The sequence below is a fragment of the Kickxella alabastrina genome (genome assembly GCF_025024165.1).
Source record: "Kickxella alabastrina strain RSA 675 chromosome Unknown BX661scaffold_5, whole genome shotgun sequence".
NCBI classification, from domain to species: Eukaryota; Fungi; Kickxellomycota; class Kickxellomycetes; order Kickxellales; family Kickxellaceae; genus Kickxella; species Kickxella alabastrina.
In genome coordinates this window covers 708430-726103 of record NW_026251476.1, presented here as the reverse complement: position 1 = coordinate 726103, position 17674 = coordinate 708430, and the positions used below count along the sequence as shown (strand labels likewise).

The 17674-nt window shown below is 44.9% G+C and overlaps 7 protein-coding genes across 7 annotated transcripts; 2 read left to right on the top strand and 5 right to left on the bottom strand.

The window, feature by feature from the left end:
* Positions 1-1122: 1122 nt before the first annotated feature.
* BX661DRAFT_179247 (cyclin-like protein) lies at positions 1123-2047 on the top strand. The gene has a single exon (XM_051535130.1). It carries the CDS (start codon positions 1206-1208, stop codon positions 1974-1976), a length of 771 nt encoding a protein of 256 aa, XP_051393526.1. The 5' UTR covers positions 1123-1205; the 3' UTR covers positions 1977-2047.
* Positions 2048-2090: 43 nt separating this feature from the next.
* BX661DRAFT_169643 (cysteine desulfurase) lies at positions 2091-2822 on the bottom strand (the record flags this gene model as incomplete). The annotated part of the gene is made up of 1 exon (XM_051533542.1): positions 2091-2822. The coding sequence occupies one exon, from the start codon at positions 2820-2822 to the stop codon at positions 2091-2093; it is 732 nt and encodes a 243-aa protein (XP_051393525.1).
* A 2710-nt stretch (positions 2823-5532) lies between these two features.
* BX661DRAFT_179241 (3-oxo-5-alpha-steroid 4-dehydrogenase-domain-containing protein) lies at positions 5533-6421 on the top strand. The gene has a single exon (XM_051535129.1). It carries the CDS (start codon positions 5583-5585, stop codon positions 6393-6395), a length of 813 nt encoding a protein of 270 aa, XP_051393524.1. The 5' UTR covers positions 5533-5582; the 3' UTR covers positions 6396-6421.
* Positions 6422-6490: 69 nt separating this feature from the next.
* Positions 6491-8340, bottom strand: BX661DRAFT_82980 (Septin-type guanine nucleotide-binding (G) domain-containing protein). Its single transcript, XM_051539508.1, has 2 exons — positions 7936-8340; positions 6491-7464 (listed from the first exon to the last, which is right to left on the bottom strand). Exons 1-2 carry the CDS (start codon positions 8054-8056, stop codon positions 6587-6589), a joined length of 999 nt encoding a protein of 332 aa, XP_051393523.1. The 5' UTR covers positions 8057-8340; the 3' UTR covers positions 6491-6586.
* Positions 8341-8603: 263 nt separating this feature from the next.
* On the bottom strand, positions 8604-10052 carry BX661DRAFT_169641 (PIN domain-like protein; the record flags this gene model as incomplete). The annotated part of the gene is made up of 1 exon (XM_051533541.1): positions 8604-10052. One exon carries the CDS (start codon positions 10050-10052, stop codon positions 8604-8606), a length of 1449 nt encoding a protein of 482 aa, XP_051393522.1.
* A 993-nt stretch (positions 10053-11045) lies between these two features.
* Positions 11046-13071, bottom strand: BX661DRAFT_179234 (arginine-tRNA-protein transferase). The gene has a single exon (XM_051535128.1). It carries the CDS (start codon positions 12845-12847, stop codon positions 11396-11398), a length of 1452 nt encoding a protein of 483 aa, XP_051393521.1. The 5' UTR covers positions 12848-13071; the 3' UTR covers positions 11046-11395.
* Positions 13072-14695: 1624 nt separating this feature from the next.
* BX661DRAFT_193333 (kinase-like domain-containing protein) lies at positions 14696-15691 on the bottom strand (the record flags this gene model as incomplete). Its single annotated transcript, XM_051537773.1, has 2 exons — positions 14696-14796; positions 14839-15691. The coding sequence occupies 2 exons, from the start codon at positions 15689-15691 to the stop codon at positions 14696-14698; spliced, it is 954 nt and encodes a 317-aa protein (XP_051393520.1).
* Positions 15692-17674: the final 1983 nt, after the last annotated feature.

Genomic DNA, 17674 nt, shown 5'->3' with positions numbered 1-17674 from the left:
GGCAAAATCTTTGACGGTAAGCGGCAATATGTACCTCAGCAGCTGCTCGCCGAGCTTCTGGTATTTCTCTTGAGCCCTTGGCTCGCGTTCGGATTTAGCGATAAATTCTTGTACAGTAATCTTGGAATTGGCGGGTTACTGTTTAGTGCGTGCTGGGGTTGGAGTTTGGTCTCCTGGGTGGCCGCCCTAAATATGATTGAATATGTTTTTTTGAAAATTGTTTTTTAGTATATATTTTACTAAATAATTATAAAATTATTCTCAATTATTGCAACTACTATTTATATATTGTTTAGATTTGTACTTCTGGGTTCACCGACTTGCTCCGGGGTGTGAGTAGCTGGATGCTCTCAGATGGTGCACGCTTTCAGTTATTGCTGTTTGTTGTTATGTTTGACAAATAAGTTCCAAAGTAGGGTGATGTTTTGTAATATGCAAAAAGTTTAAAAAATATGCAAAATATGCATAAAATTATAACTTGGAATATTTAAGACTCAGTAACTTTAAAATTTAAACAGTCAAAAACATGCAACCAATGCTCTTCCATGTTTTATTCCAATACTCTATATTGCAATATGTGAACAAGGCAATATAGTGCCTTTTCCAAACAATGCAAAATTAACAAAATAACATGTTCGTAGTTTTTACATATCTTCATTTCCATTTCCCTCTTTTGCTTTTCTGAATATGCATTTCATATTGTTTTCAACGTACACTTGTTAATAAAAATTTTCATGCAAATCATGTTGACGCGTGTATATCCTCAAGTCTACTGGAAATATACGTGCAATGCCGCAAAGCCAATAATTATTGCCTATTCATTAATATTGCGATTTGTACCATGTTAATATTTATGTTGCCACTGGCATATTCGATACCGAGTTTTACTTAGCATGCGCATGGCAAGGGTTTCTGCATGTATGTTGATTGTCTTTACTTTATATTTTTGTTACTATATTAAAAATAAATCAGCACCACCCTATTTTTTTACCACAGCACTATTGTTGTCAGACAAAGCATTCAATAAAAATATAATTTCAAAGCAATCCCATTTTTTGACAAATGCTGCGCTTTGGCCATGATTTCAAACATTCCAATAAAGTGCTTCTGCGGGCATAATAAACATCACACTCGCATTATCTCTATTTTTTGTAACGCGGCTTTTGAATTGAACGATCACCGCACTATATTTATTTCAGCTCGTTATGTGGCGTAAAGCAAGCGCTAATGAAATCGGCTATTTGCGTAAAGCATCCACAATGCTCCATCTATCTACATCCGCCTGGGCGACAGGTACAGTTTTATTCCATCGATATTGTGCATTTGTCAGCACAAACAAAGAGCCACACCCCGACCCGCTTCCCACGCATATCAGCATAATGCTCTGCCTATATCTAGCCACAAAAGTGACCGAGGAGCCACGCAAACAGCGAGACATAATCAACGTTGGGTACAAGTTAGCGCACCCGGACTCCACATTTCTACCGATTAGCAGTAGCACACTGAGCGCGCTGCGCGTAACGCTGACGCAGGGCGAATTAATTCTCATGCGAGCACTCGGATTTAACCTCACTGTGGATTTGCCCCACGCGTGGATAGCCAGCACGTTGTATGGAATGCTGTGGTGGGAGCGCAATGGACAGCCGCCGGACGACACTGAGATGGTGGATGTTAGAGCCAAGAGGGTGGCGGGCACTGCGTGGGCTGTGGCTAATGCGGTTGTTGAGCGCGGGTTGGTCGATAGGGAGCCGGCGAGACTGATAGCAGCAGCTTGTATTTACATTGCGATGGACAATCATGGAGAGAAGCTGCCAGCCAAGAGCCTTGACGAATGGGCCGACATCTGGGCAAAGACTACAGGCAGGCGCATAGAAGCCGTGCGAGCGCTGATTGAGCAATCTGTAGATGTGCCGCTTGTCATCGAGCAATTTAACATTCAGAATAACCGAAAACCACATTCATTGGCAGAAAAATAATGCGCAGCAGTCTCGGAAAATAAAAATGGAGGCTGCAAATTAAATATTGAATTGTCATCTTTTTGATTTTGTCAAAAATATAAATATGAAAAGGTGGAAAGCAAAGAATATATTCTAGTGCTGCGACCACTGGATAGACTTGAGATCGATTCCCTCCAAGTGCATCTCCCACAGCGGACTCATCTCGCGTAGACGGTTAACGTGGGCCTCGACATTGTCGACGACATAATCGACCTCGGACTCGGTTGTGAATCTTCCTAAACCAAAGCGAATCGATGAATGAGCCATGTCGTCCTCAGCACCCAGCGCGCGCAGCACATACGAGGGCTCCAGCGACGCCGACGTGCAGGCCGAGCCTGACGACAGTGCGACGTTCTTTAGGGCCATCAACAAGGACTCACCCTCGACAAATGAAAACGAAAGGTTGACGCACCCCGGGTACATGTGATCGGGGTCGCCGTTGCGCACTACATGCGAGACGCGCTTCTGGATGCCTTCAACTAGGCGATTCGCCAGTTTCTGCATGTGAGCGTAATTGTACGAAAGCTCGCGCTTGCCCAGGGCTGCAGCCGCACCCAAGCCGACAACGAGCGGCGAGGGCACGGTACCGCTGCGCAGACCACGTTCCTGGCCGCCACCGGTTATGATGGGCTCGAGGCGGACGCGCGGGCGGCGACGCACATACAATGCACCGACGCCCTTGGGGCCGTAGAGCTTGTGTCCCGAGATACTCATAAGATCAATGTTCATCTCGTTGACGTCCAGTGGGATCTTGCCCGCCGCCTGTGCAGCGTCCGTGTGGAAGAAGATGCGGCGCTTGCGGCACAGCTTGCCAATATATTTCATATCTTGAACAATAGGATATATATAAATATATTAAACAAAATATCAGATATGCAATAACTAAAACTAAATTTAATGAATGAGACAGAATATCTACTGCGCCACATAGCCCATCATGGTTTCCATTGCAGACATGGCTACATGCCCCTATCACAAAATATTGTAGGGAATTCTTGATTAGTGGTTACTCAAAAATGGGTTCAGACAGAGCTTTCCTCAAGTGATAGACAGCTTGTCACATATATAAGTTGTACTTATAAGGGGGGCTAATAAATATTCTCGAGTGTCCTTGTGGCAAACTATATGGTTATTCATATATGAGAGACAGACATACTCCTGTGTGCAGTTTTCTCAACGCCCTGAATATCAACGCTCAGGTAGGCGCCGCCAATAAATACAACACTATTGTAAGTAAAGCTTTAATTAATTTTATTATGTGTGTATATTAAACTATATGATATTAACGATTTTATTTTATATAGTTGCCTCCGTCAGAGTCAGCATTGACTGCGTTGAACTTGCAAGTTGAACGTGGCAGCGGCTTGATTATTTGCCTGACTTGTTGCTATATAATATATCCTGGAAGCATTTATAATCATCTTAGGAAATGCCAGAAGAAAAATGGACATCAGCACAAGGTCGGGTTTGATTATCAGGCTGTTAAAGAAGCTTGCAGTTATCTGCTGTCTGAGGATTCGGGTGCCAAGCCAGAGGATGCGCTTCAGCGTTGGTATAAAGATCGATTGTTGCGAGTGGATTTTCCGGTTCCAGGCATTAAATTGATTGATAACATGTATTGGTGCGAGCACTGCAACTATGCTTGTTGCGATAAAGATTGCATGCGGCAACACTATAACAAGGAGCATGACACAACATGGATTTCAAAAGATGCAATTGCTGGGCCTGTTCAGCAGCTTTCTTATTGTAGTTTACAATTCAGTAGATACATTCGGGTTTGCTTTTCAGATTCTTTGGACACAGTTAAATTCAAAGGATTGGCTGACGCAGCTTTAGAAACACATCCCTCACCCAACAACCAGCCACCCGTCGAACCAGCATTGCAGCCTGAACATTATGCTTCAAGTGCTAACAGTGCTGCCAATCAACCCAGTGCTCAACCAGTCCCAACTGCACTGTCTGCCTCCACTTCGACAATGTTTGTGCCGTCCTATATTGCCGAGGGGATCAGACAAGTACTCTTCAAATACCAGAACAGCACTGATCGTAGCCTTGTCAATCCGAGAGAGCGCACGCTGCTCAGAAACATTATCTTGCACATCCACGACTAGCTTTAACAATAATAACATCGATTAAGCCATAGCAAGTACCAAAAAAAAGTGTACATGCCCGTGATTGAGCATGCATAATTTTGTTCTTTCCGTTATGCAATAACCCTTGGTTGCCAGGATTTAAAATGCATTTGTTGTTCTGATTACTTCTTGGCAATACTCTCTCGCTTTCTCTTTTCCGTGATCTATTTTTTCTTTTGTGTATCTGTATCTATATTTTTATTTTTATTTTTAAATATACCCCATTTAAATATTAATATTGTCATTGGTATTGATGCGTTCGAGTGCAACTGTTGACCCCAAGACTTTTGCTACAAAAACAGCGTATGGAATGCACAACAACACAGATACAAAAAATACTTTACAATTGTTTCAGCGACTGGTTTCGCTCATAAGTTTCTGCATGTGAACATAATATGCGAGCTTTTGTATTGGAAATCATTATCCAGCAAATACCTCGCAAAAAGGCATACTCTCGTGTGCAAACATATCTATGCTGCAAGCATTGCTACTGTGCATAACAATTTAGTCAACAACAAAAGTATTACAATAGTCTGTCTTATTGTTTTTAAACCCCAATTAAACCTACATGTTGAACCGCATTTAACAATTTGTAGCCATATCCGTCGGTGGCAGCGTTAGTTGCGTTGAATTTGAGCGTCGAGCGCGGCAGCGGTCTGATTATTTGCTTAACGTGCAGCTATGTGGGTATAACCGGTGGCATCTACACTCTCATTCACAAGCGTCAGCAGAAAAAGAGCCACATACACAGGTTTAAACACGGCCAACGCGCCATTGCGCAAGCATGCCGATATATCTTTCAAATGAATTGGCGAACCATGCGAGACAAAGAGCTTTACAGCTGGTTTAATAATCGTTTTCTATGAGTAGACTTGCCACTTCCTGATCTCAAGGTCAATATACGGAGGTTATTGATGCGAGCACTGCAGACACGCTGGTTATAAAGGGTCTGTAGTGCGTACCCATTATAAAAAGATGCACTGCGTATTCTTTAATATACAGAAAAGCATATCCAGCCTGATCAGCAACTTTTTGTTGGCAGTGGACGCCTTCAGAGATGTGCTTGGGTTTATTTGCCCGATACTTCAAAGACTGGTAATATTGGTGCACCGGTTTTTTTTTCAATGAGCAAGAATCATTCATGCTTGATGCCCAGCCGTTTTATCGACCGGAAAGTGACTAGTATCCAAGAAGCGTTGAAATGACAATAGCATATATAATTAACTAAATACTGATAGTATGGCTAATTACAGACTGAGAGTTACTAGTTATCCATTCAAATACAAAACAATTTGTAACGTGGAAAAGCCATACGCGCTGAACAAACAAGTAAAAGTATATGATTTTGTATCCGATAAACTGCAAAAAAAGCTTTAATAAAAGTTAATTTTTTTAAAATCTGGGTCATATTCATATTCAAATCAAACTTTAATTTTTTATTGATATCTTCTATATGTTTAATTTGTTTCAAATAACGACAGAAAAGGAACTTTTCAATCTTCTTCTGTATATTTTTTTACTCAGTTCTCCGATTATCGCTGGAGCGCTGTTTATCGTTGGATCACCCTACGGCAGCCAGACAAGCTACTCGGGTAAGCTGGCACTAAACGGGTGTCTCGCATGGATAGTCATGGAGCTCGTTTCGCCTGCCGCCCTACTCCTAGCATACACCTACCCATTGACACCCGGTCAATTCAGCCAACGCACCCACACGACCGACCTGTTTGTTATCCTTTGGGTTACGCATTACATTAACCGCGCGTTAATCTACCCTCTTCGTCAGCCATCCAGAAAACCAATGCATGTTGGGATTATGCTCTCCGCCTGCCTTTTTAACCTTATCAACGGGTACCTCAACGGCCGCTGGCTCTCCGTATTCTCCCCGCCGCCTACCACCACCACCACCAATATCAATAACCACGCACTTTTAAACCCCATTTTGGGCGTGTGCTTGTTTCTGTGCGGCATGCTAGGTAACATCTACCATGATGAAATACTTATGCGAATCCGCAGAAATTCTCAGAATACCCGGTATGCGGTACCTTTGGGTGGCGGGTTTGCATTGTTATCGTGTCCGCATTTTTTGTGTGAGTTGGTAGAGTGGATGGGTTTTGCTGTTGCGACAGGATCGCCGGCCGCTTGGGCGTTTGTGCTGAGTGTCGCGTGCAATTTGGTTCCACGCGCAATGTTTATCCACAGATGGTATCAGGACAAATTCGACAATTACCCGAATAATCGAAAGGCCATTATTCCATTTTTACTTTAAAAATCTCTGAAGGATGTAGAAAAAAGAGTGGTTTATTAGTTTTAGTTTGTGCCTAAAAAAATGGAAGAAAAATAGAAGAGAAAACCGAAAGGAAAAAAGAGGTAAAAAAACATGAAAAAAAGAAAGACGGCTCATAGAAGAACAAACTTTTAAATATTTTCTATATATTTGGGGGTGGGGGGTTTTTTTTCCTAGTCCTTCTTGGAAGTGCTCAGAACCTGTTCATCCTCCTCATCGTCATCCTCCTCATCACCGCCCTCGCCCTCAGCAAATCCGCCAACCTCAAGCTTCTTCGTGCGGTAGTTCTCATACAGAACATCCTCGGTAAAGTTAATCAAGTCAGCGATATGCGAGTTCAGCAAAATATAACGCAGCAGGGCAAAATCACACTGACCCTCGTCATCAACCTCGATCGAGCCCCAAGGATAACGGCGCACACGCACAGCGCCAAACTCGTTATCAATAACCTCATCGCAAGTAACAACCGAAAATGGAGTATAATCCATAATCTCACGGTTCTCCTTGAGTGCCTCAGAGTCAGACTCGTCCCAGCAAAAGTTATACAGCGGAAGCTTGTAGTAGTCGATATCCCGCATGACATTCTGCTTAAACGTCGCAAGCTCTTCCACTGTCAGACTGTCAGCACGTCCGATCACTGGAATGATATTGACGTATTCGCCAAGACGCCTGATAAGTTCAATATCCAGTTCGCGCAGAGAATGGCCAGTGGGCGTGATAAAGTAGATCAGCGTGTGGATGCGGTGGTCGCGGTACCGGCGGTTACGCTTGATCCGGCTCTCCTCTACAAGAACTTCGTCGAATTGCGCCTCGATGTAGTCCTGCAGCTGCTTGAAGCAGTCCGTGTTGTTCAGGCCGTCGCCGAATCCCGGAGTATCAATGACCGTCAGGCTGATACGCGTGCCCTCCTCCTCAAGATTCACCTCGTATGTGTCGAACCTCATTGGGTCCGCAACGTTGGCGGTCTCGGGGTTCGGCGCATCGGGCGGTGAAATGACCTCGCGCTCGCACAGGGTGTTGAGGAAAGTGCGGCGACCCAGACCCGACTGGCCTAATAAGAAAAGAAGCGATGGAATGCAAGATGAAGCATTTTGTGCGGGTTGTTTAGTACAGCATCATTGAGTGTTCTTAAAGGCAATTAAAGGCAATTACCACAACAAGGGAAAATAACAGAAAGTGAGGAGAAAGGCCAGTGAGCGCGGGCGCATTTTAAAAAACAAAAGATTCTTGCAACATGTTTGTTTTGATGATTTGCAAAAGGTGGATGAAAAAACGAACAATGCCCGAAAAAAACAAATGCTACTATTTTTTTTTGGCAAAGCGCGTTAGTTGACGTGTTGCCCTGAAAAAAGTAGAAAAGTAACAGATGACACAACGGTCCAAACTCTATCACTAAACCCAAAGAGTAAATAAAAAAAACTGTAATGAAACCCCAAGTCCGCAGGGGAAGAAAAATAAATAAAAAAAACACGTAAATTTATGCAGATGTGCAAAATTGCAAAAACAAAAACAAAAAACTTACCAACAAGCATAATGTTGTAGGTCATGCCGCGCTTCTCTGACTTGTAGCGGTAGCTGCTTGGGCGCGGAGTAGCCATGCGTGAGCTCATGGTACTGTTAATTGAGGGTGCAGATGGAGCCATTGTCGAGATTGTTCTTTTTTGTTTTGAAATTTAAACAAAACTTATTCCAAGACGGGTGACCGAGAATATGGAGAAGAGGGAGAGGAGAGAATAAAGGCGGGGTGTAAAGTAATATAAAAGTAAAGAAAAACAGAGTTGTAATAAAAAATAAGGGAACTCGGGTAGAGAGTGAGTGTGTGTGTAAAAAAAGGGAGTAAGTTTTAAAAAAGAGGAAACAAAAAATTATTAAGTGGCAGGACAACATAAGCAGACCGTTTCCCTGTTGTTTTGTTTTGTTAAGTTGACTGCCAGCCCCCTCCTCCCCTCCTCCCCTCATTTCACCTGCTTGTAGGTTGTTATTGGTTTTTTTTGCGTTGACTTTGTTGTCGTTTTAGCAGCACAAAGCACCCTAAAAACAAGCCAATCAAAATTTAAAAAAAAAATGAAAAGCAACAAACAAAGCACATTTGAAATTTTTAAATAATTACCAGTTGATTCTACCATTTTAAATTAATTGGAACTTGCTGAAAAAGCCACAAAGGTGGTTTTTCTGTCTTCAGGGCGGGGGTTACAGGATGGGTTGGCCAAAGGGATCGCAGCCGTCCTGTGTGGCGCCGCCCTTGCCGCTGCCGGCCCTCAGCGGCAGCAGGGCATCCAGGACGTCTGCCGGCGACTCAGCCATGGGACGGACCTCTGCCCTGGACACAAACGGCAGCTCCACAGGCATGCCAAAAATGGCGCGCGCCTGCTCATAGCAGAAAAAGTCTCTCGTCCGGTACTTGCCAGTCGCCAAAATGTTCTCAATGGAGCCAAAGCTGCGCATAAGCTCCAGCGCAGTAACCGGGCCGACGCCCTCCAAGGTCGAGGCAAAATCCGTGCCGCACAAAATACACAAATCAACAAAGGCCGCCTGCGACAGTCGCAGCTCGTCCAGGGCCGCGGCCAAGTCAATGAGCATCATTTGGCCCGCCTGCTGCTGCCTGGGGACGCCAAAGCCACGAAGCAGCCGGGGGCCGCCGAATGCCAGCACGTCGAGGTCCTCGCTGCACACGGCATCACAGACGCCGGCGCGGGTCAGCGCAGCGCAAACAGCCTCGGACTCCGTGGGTCCATCGGTTGTATACGTGGCAAAGCCCAGGGCGGCCACCAGCTGGCGGCACTCGTCAATGTGCGCATATGTCAGCGGCTGCGCACGGCGCCGTAGGGCCTGCAGCCGCTCGTCGCTGAACCGCCGCAGTGATTGCAGTGTCGAATGTGTGGGGTCTATCTGCAGAAGCTGCTCTGGGAGGATGCTGTCACGGGCGCCTAGCTGGTAGAGCAGCAGCTCCCAGGTACTCAGCTCGAGCCGGTCCAGCCGTTCGCTGATCGTCAGCTTCTTCCCCAGTTTTCGCTGCTTCGCCTGGAGGCGCGCAGCCAGATCCTCGAGCATCTCAACGGCGTCTTCCCGCGATAGCCGATCGCTAAGTTGTGCGGCAGAATGCCGGACTTTGTCCTCGCTCTGGCGATTCCACTCGCTACTGCTTTGGTCCAACGAGATCTCTAAAATCGGATCAAACGAGAACCCAGACCCCCTTGCATTGTGGCCGATGGCATCCGTGCAAACGCCGAGATCGCCACTAATCCGGCCATCTTCCTCCTGGAGATATCGCGCGCAGATCCGCTCTGCCACGAGAATCCTCGATGTGCGCTGAATCTCCGCCTCAAACTCTTCCACCACCCTGGCCTGAGCAGTATTCCGCTTAGAGTACTCGATTTGCTTATCGCCTGTGCGCTCATTGCCATCAAAGACAAACACCGGCGTAATGTCTTGTTCCCGCAAGTGCATCGCCATGTTGTACATACCTTGTAGGTGGCGACGTTCTGAGTCGCGCGACCGTTCGGTACCGCGGAAAAATCGGTGCACGAATATGTTGCTGTCAATGCCGAGCGTCCATCCGCGGATGGCTGTGGCTGCTGGGGCTGTGATGCTTGAGGGCGCGAATCGGGCGAGCAGGGATGTGAGTTGTTTGACCCCCATTTCTTTCTTCCTCTGCTGCCGTCTACAAACAATAATGCACCGTGAAAGCATGTAGATCCGAATGCACGCAAGGAAATAAAAAAACCAGCATGAAAAATAAATATAAATAAATAATTTTGAAAATGCACGTAAAATTATTCAATTTTTTTGTTGTCCACATGTCAATGAACACGTTGCTGTCGCCATCAATGTACATTGTATGTTAATAACACGGCAATAACAGCAGAGGTGCTCAACAAGTCAATCTATGCATGCCTCTCTTTCCTGCCTGCTTTAATGTCTGGCTGGCTGTAACAAGTCCATGTGCTAATTTTATGCTGCCGCATATCAATACAGCAAATTATTTTGCATTCAAGCATGCGCTCGGGCAATAAAAAAATCCCTCAAATAAGAAATGTAATAATCAACATTTGAATATTTTCAATAAACCAAGTGTTTAAACACAAAAAATGTGAGATTAACTGACAACAGACGATCGCATAAAAAAGTAAACATCTGGGCAAAGGCCTGCAACTGCATGCTTAGTTGTCGTGTGAGCAAGAAATAAAAAATAAAGCAAAACATCACCACTATTACTATTACTGTCATCCACATGTGTGGATATGGTGCATGCGAATGTCAATCACACTGTGTCTTGTCTTATACAGCTTGCATGAGTTCAGTACAATGACGTATGCAGTGAGGAAAGCCGAGGAAAAAAATATATCCGACAGACATTGACAGCCACAAAAGAATAAATTTACATACAACTTACAACCAATTGAGAAGAGATAGGAGAATATTCTACTGGAGGTGAGGGCAAATAAAATAATATAGATAACAGTCGTGTGAGTATGTAGAAATTTCTAAAAATATGGAACAGATGCTTTTTTTGTGTATGTGGCAATCAGAAACAAAACATCTCGCCCACCTGCGTGGATATCACATGAATGTAAACAAAACATATGGGAATCTTCCATTTTCAATATCTGAAATTTATTTTTACTGGCTGATGGCATTAAACTTTGTATTTTTTTATTGTTTTAAAAATATTTTTATTGTACAAAAGTGTACACTTAAACAGATATTTTAAACATGACCATGGGTTTTTTCTATGGATTTCTCCATTCGGGATTGCTTTTCGGGTTGCGGATGTTGTGATGCAACGCTATAAATTATCTAACTCGTCAGCTGTCCATGAATAAAAAAACAAAAAAACACCTTATACATAAAGATGCACAAGATTACCGATATCTGTTACTCCTTCCTATGTTGAAAAAGCTTGTTGGGGGAGGAGGTGGAACTTGACATTTGCGGAAATTGTAATGGCAGAAAATTACAGAATAGAAAAATAACACACCATGTCATATTACCAGTGTAGCTCGACATGCCACATCCACACCCAATGCGGCATATGCCTGTAATACGACCAGCTCAAGACTCTTCGATATAGATGCCAAATTATCAGCCGACACGGGGACCAGTCTGCCACCGAAATACCCCAAATCCAGCCACACCACCAACTGTCTCCACCGCTGCACATCATCCACACAAAGACCCCCCAGTCCAGTTATCCTCAGCGCAGGCGCTGCCGCTGCAACACACTCTCCCACTGTATCCCTCACAACCTCACTGTGCGTATCGGACCCTGTGTCAAAGGTGCAGAACACAGGGTGTTCGGAGATTCGCCGCAGGCAGTGCTCGATCGGGACCCAGTTGAACTTCAGAAGGTCGAGGAGATCTGCTGGCCGCCAGCGCCCCTTATACGTCATCTTGTTACAGCCAGGGATGTAGTACCCCAGGTAATAGTACTGCAGGGACGGCACAATACCGTGCAGCTCACGAACCAGCGCCATCTCGCGCAGCGCACTATATGTGCCCATTGACAGGGGGGAGAACTCCGGGTCGTAGAAAAAATAAACAGCGGATACGCAGGACGGAAGAATATCCAGGACACTGACTGCCGCTAGTTTGCCGTCAATATAGTAGCATTGGTGGTAGGTTCCGAGGCCATGCGGCAGTAAGCGGGTTTGCTGGTCAGATGCCGGGTTCGGAATGTTCATGGACTGGGGGACTAAAGGTGTGGCGCACAGGAACCATTCGAACCCCTTGGGCGTAGACTCTTCGTCATGGACGGCTCTCTGATATTTTTCAAACACCCGGTATTTCGCCTCTGTAAACTGCGCCGACTCCATAACAACCTTTAGTCCATTACCATCCAACCCACACACCATATCGACCATATCATCCGTAACCCCCTTCTTATCTACAACTGCAGCAGCACCGCCGTCCATTTTGTTTTTCGCAAAGCGCTTGCGCCATCTGCGCAGAAGCTTCTTATCCGATGCGCCCAGGGAATGCTCCAAGGCGTGTGTCCTTATGGGATAGTATGCGCAGCACGAGTCCGAGTGGTCCGTCAGATACATTAGCAGCCCGGACCGCCGCCACCCGCGGTCAATCAGCGCCTGGTAGTCTGTACAGGTTATTTGCTTGGACTTTATCATGAAGCACCGTGACCCATTGGGCGTCTTGCAGTATCCGCACTTTGACCGTTCCTGGATGCCCAAGAGGGTAATTCGGGAGCCCTTTTTTGAGTCGCTATCGGGGACAGTGCCTGGTTCGGATGTGCCGCTGGAATTGGAATTGGAATCGTCTGCGCTGCAGCAGCTTATTTCGCTTGCTACGCTGTCTGTGTCTGTGTCTGTGTAGCCACTGCTGCCATCACTCGTGTTGTCATCGCTGGTGCTGTTGCTGCTGCTGTTTTGACAATCACCCCTGAGTTTGTTTTTTGTGTCCAAGGCCGTCAACGAAGACATATTTGTTGTTTTAGTAGGTTGTGTATGGAATATATGGCGCAAAATTATCTTATTAGTAGGTGGGAAAATTGTATTGAAAGCAAGCAAATAATAATAATAAAAAGTCGGTCGGTTGGATTAAAGACAATGATTAAAAAATAGTATACAATAAAAAAGAAGAGGCTTTATTTGAGTGATTCACGGAAAATTTGAAATAAATAAATGAAGAGAAGAAATAAATCGAGCAATCAATTCAGGCTTTTTTTGTTTACATCCGAAACTCACAATATTTTTTGTTAATTTCCAATTGAACGGATTCAAGATTATCATCGACTTGATCTTCAAAAATTAAAAAAAAGTTAACAACGCATCAACGTATCAATGGCCTAACAATTCACCTATTTATTCAAACACACATTCCCCCAATCCGCTCGAACGGGAGTATCAAAGCGACTTCCAACAAACCATGCATCCAGGGGGGAGGGGTAAAAATGGGATGTTTTTTTTGCGCACCTTCATCCCCTACCCTTTTTTTATAAATTGGTTCTAGAAACAGAACAATCGATTCAACAAAAGAAAAAATTGGTTCCCAGAAGGAGTGTTGTTTGGTACGCGTTCGGTGTTTTCTAATTTTTTTATATAATTCGTTCCAAAAATAACATTCAATTTTCATTCATACATAAGAAGAAAAAAAGAAAGAAACCTCTCAGCATTTGATATCCGACATGTGTGTGGGGGTGAGGTGAGGTAAGATTGAATTTTGGCAATTGCACCACAACAATGTGTTTAGGAATTGTGTCTGTATGTGTTGAGTGTGTTGAGTGCGTTGTCGGTGAATGCTGATTTTTTTCACCGAGTAAACAAAAACATACTCAAGGAGTAAATCATCTTGTATATTGACAAATGCAAATGTAACAAACAAAAAAATAATAATAAAATGGCATTTTTTTGTTGACTGCGGTAAATCACATATACTTGCATTAAATATATGTTTTAAATAATGTTTTATTTACAACCAAATAAAAGTAAATGACCTTCGGAAAAAAACGTCAATGCAAAAACTCCGAGCATTTGTATGAATTAAGAGTGGAAAATAAGCCTTCCAAAACCCACCAACCCCCCCTCCATTTTCCATTCAATTTTTTTTACTGCAAATGTGTTCAATCGGTGGGGAGAGGTGCTGTACTTTTAAAAAAAGGGCAGTGGTATGTGGAGAATAGCACAACGCAGATAAATACAAAGAACATATTTTTGTTCATGCCGTGTGGGCAAAGAAATAAAAAGAAATAAAAAGAAATAAGAAATAAAATGGAAAAACAGTATTTGTTGTATTTTGTTGTGAATGCGGAGAAAACAAAAAAGGGGGGACAGAAATGTATGTGTGGACACAATACTCCAAGTACGGGTCAACGCCTTCAATTGCTAAATTGATTATTTGTTGTTGTTGCTTCGAATGCATGGTGTTTCGGGCCTGAACCTTCTAAGAAAAATTCTAGATCGTTTTAAAATCTTTTTGCTACTATTGCATTAACCTGCAGGAATACTGCGAACAATTTTTTTGTTGAATGCGAAACCTTCTATTTGGAATGTGAGAAATTAAAGCAAAAATAGTTCACGTTTTTTATTCGCTTGAACTTTGACAATGCAATATATTATGTATGCTGATTGAATGAATGACAATAATATTTGTGTATATGACTAAAAACGTGGAATGATCGAGCGGATAACATATAGAAAATTAAACTTTGTACAGGGTGGTGAGGGGAAGGGAATGTGGGGGATAAGGATGGTGATAAGGATGATGAGAGAAAAAAGAAATAATTATACTACAACTTGCGAAAGTAGCACTCATTATTCCATACTCGATATTTAATGATTATTGCTGTTGGATGCGCGGCAGTTGGCAGCGCCGGCAGCAGCAGCCGCAGCCTGAGCGCGCATATGTTGCGAGTTTTTGCGCTCCTCATACTCTTCCGTGTAGTGGCAGTGGTGGCCGCCGCCCGGGACCATACCCTCGTCGTCGCAGATGACGATGCGCTGCATAACCTCGGACTGCATGACCTCGTCGATTGTTGGGCGCGCCTGAGCGTCGGGGTTCAGCATGCTCTGGATAAGGCGGCGCATCTTGGGCTCAATGCGGCGGAAGCCCTCATAGTCCCGGCCATTGCGCATGGCGTCGAGAAAGCGCGTGTAGTTCGCGTCGTCCTCCTTGGCGGCGCGCCAGGGGATGCCGTTGTAGACCATGGTGTAGTACACGACGGCTGCCGACCACACGTCGACCTTGCGGCCGTCATACGACTTGTTGTTAAACATCTCGGGCGCAATGTAGGGTTCCGACCCGCAGAGCCCACGCGACTTGTGCACCTTGTCCTGCCACGCCATGCGGAAGACATCGGCCACGCCGAAGTCGGTGATTTTGATGGTGCTCCGCGCATCCAAAAGCATGTTCTCGGCCTTGATATCGCGGTGGCACACGCCCATCGAGTGCAGTTGCGCAATGCCCTCGCACATCTGCTTGAAGCAGCACTCGTTCTCGGCCAGGCCCATATTTCCGTCGCGAATAATCGTGTACAGGTCGCCGCCCGGGCAAAACTCCATGACCTGGCACCAGTTCTTGCTGGGGTCCTGGATGAGGTCAAGCGTGCTGACCACGTTTTTGTGCTGGATGCTCGACGAGATGCAGTACTCGCTCGTCAGCTTTTTGATGTAGTCGCGCTCAGTCTCGTTGGCGCGCTGCTTGCGGAACCGTTTGATGGCGTACACCTGCGGGCCGTCGCGGTGCTGCTTGTACGCGACCCGCACGACTGCTGTGGCACCGCGACCAATGCACTCGCGCGAGCAAGTGCCGTACCTCTGCTCAAACATTGTATTTTCGGACACGCCCCGCTTGTTGCTGGCCGTCGATTTGACCGATGCGGGCGGGGACACGCGCTTGCTGCTGCTGCTTGTGGGCCTGCTACTGCTAGCCGTGCCCAGAAACCTCTGCATCAAGCTGGGGCGCTTCTCAATGCGCGGCGCCGTGCCGGCAGCGACAGCGATGGCTTGTGCAATAGATGCTGATGTGCTCATGTCCGAGTCGCTTGAATTCCGCCTGGACGACGAGCTAGACTTGGCAGCTGCGGTCGGAGCTCTGGCAATATTGAGAGACGCCATGCCCGATACAACCGTACTTACGGTGCCCTCTTGCTTGTGCTGCTGTGGTTGCTGGTTCTGCTGCTGTGGTTGTTGCTTCTGCTGGTTCTGCTGGGTGCCTTTGCTACTCGTGAACATAGGCTCGTCACACAACGTGTATCCCGAGTTGGTGCTGCTGGCTGATGTGTGTCTGCCCACGCTAGAGGGTGTCGATGTATTGCAAGTGAGCTTTGAAGAATTAGAAGCTAGTGAAACGGTAGCAGCAGCAGTCATGTTAAAAAGAGTGCTGTGAGCTTGAAAAATATAATAATGGCTGATGGGTGGATAAAATAAATAATATACAGGAGACTAGAAAAAAAAGAGTTTATGCGAGCCAAGTGCCAAACAAGTGTGGATATATAAGAGGACAGACGTTTATAGTAAGGGGAAATGATATAAAGCAAGAAAAATAAAATATAATGAAAAATAATAAAAATAAAAGGGCAAAGTGTTGGGGAAATATTTTTTTAAAAAAAGGCAGCTACTTTTATATTCACCATCTACACAACTAAAGAGGAGTATTAAACCAAATGACGAACAATAAAGTGTTTTTTTATCTGGAGATGTAGATTGAAAGTAGAGCCGTAATAAAATAGAACTTTGTGGTGGGTGACCGATAATCTCTTTTTTTGGTGTGTCAGTTGTAGATTTTAGCAATCAAATAAAGCCAAAAAAAAATCGAGCAACAAAACGATTAGTGTGCGCGTGGGCTGTGAGCAAAAAATATTTTTAAGTGCACGTTTTTAGATGAGAAGCTAAGCTCGTGCAAAAAAATAGCGCAACTTTAAAGAGAAAATAATGCTTTGTTTCGTTCTGTTGTAAGACAAACGAAGAGCAAGTGAAAGTGAGAGGTTGAAGAGCAAAAGAAAGCGAAAGCGAAAAAGAATTTTTACGATGAGCAAAAAGAAATCCGGGAGGGAGAAGAAAGTCGTGCAAAAAGCGACCCTTTTATGAATTACTTGGCGAGCCCGCAGCACCTACTCATTTAAAAGCGCTACCAACAGCCTAATTTTTATTTTTATTTTGTTCGACCGGTTTGCAAGCTTAACACAGGCCTATTCATGCTTGTGTGTGCTTGTAAGAAATAAGGGGGAATGAGAAGGAGCAAAAAAAATGGTGTTGCGAGATTGGATAGAAAAATACAGTGAGAGAAAAAGCGGGGGGTGGGTTGGCCCTGGGTGATCGAGGGTGGTTGAAACAAAAATTCAACCCGGGGGGAGGGCAAAAAGCAAGTGTTCAAAGGCCTACCACGCCCTCTCCCCCCCTCCCTCCCTCACTCATCATTCCTTCCACCACTAATATTTTTACTTTTGTTATCCTTGGCTTTGGCCTTTCGCAACAACGCGTGAGTGGGTTGAGGGCAAGCTTGTGTTTATGTTTATGCGCGCGGGTGTTTTTTTTGTTGTTGACTCGCAAGTGCACACACAAAATGAGATCCGTTCTTTCTGGATTAATGCCATTAACGATGGTAGGGTAGCTTGTGGTCAATGCGCAATGACGACACAGCTGTTTGTTTGTTGGTATCATATGGCATGGGACGGAGAAAGTTGTTCTTTTAAACAAACAAGCAGAAAACCCATTTATTTGTCTTTCCTCACCTCAAAGGGAGACGACGGCGACTGAATGGAATGACCGTCTTGGGTCAGCCGGCAATACAGACGGGGTTGGACGGCCAAC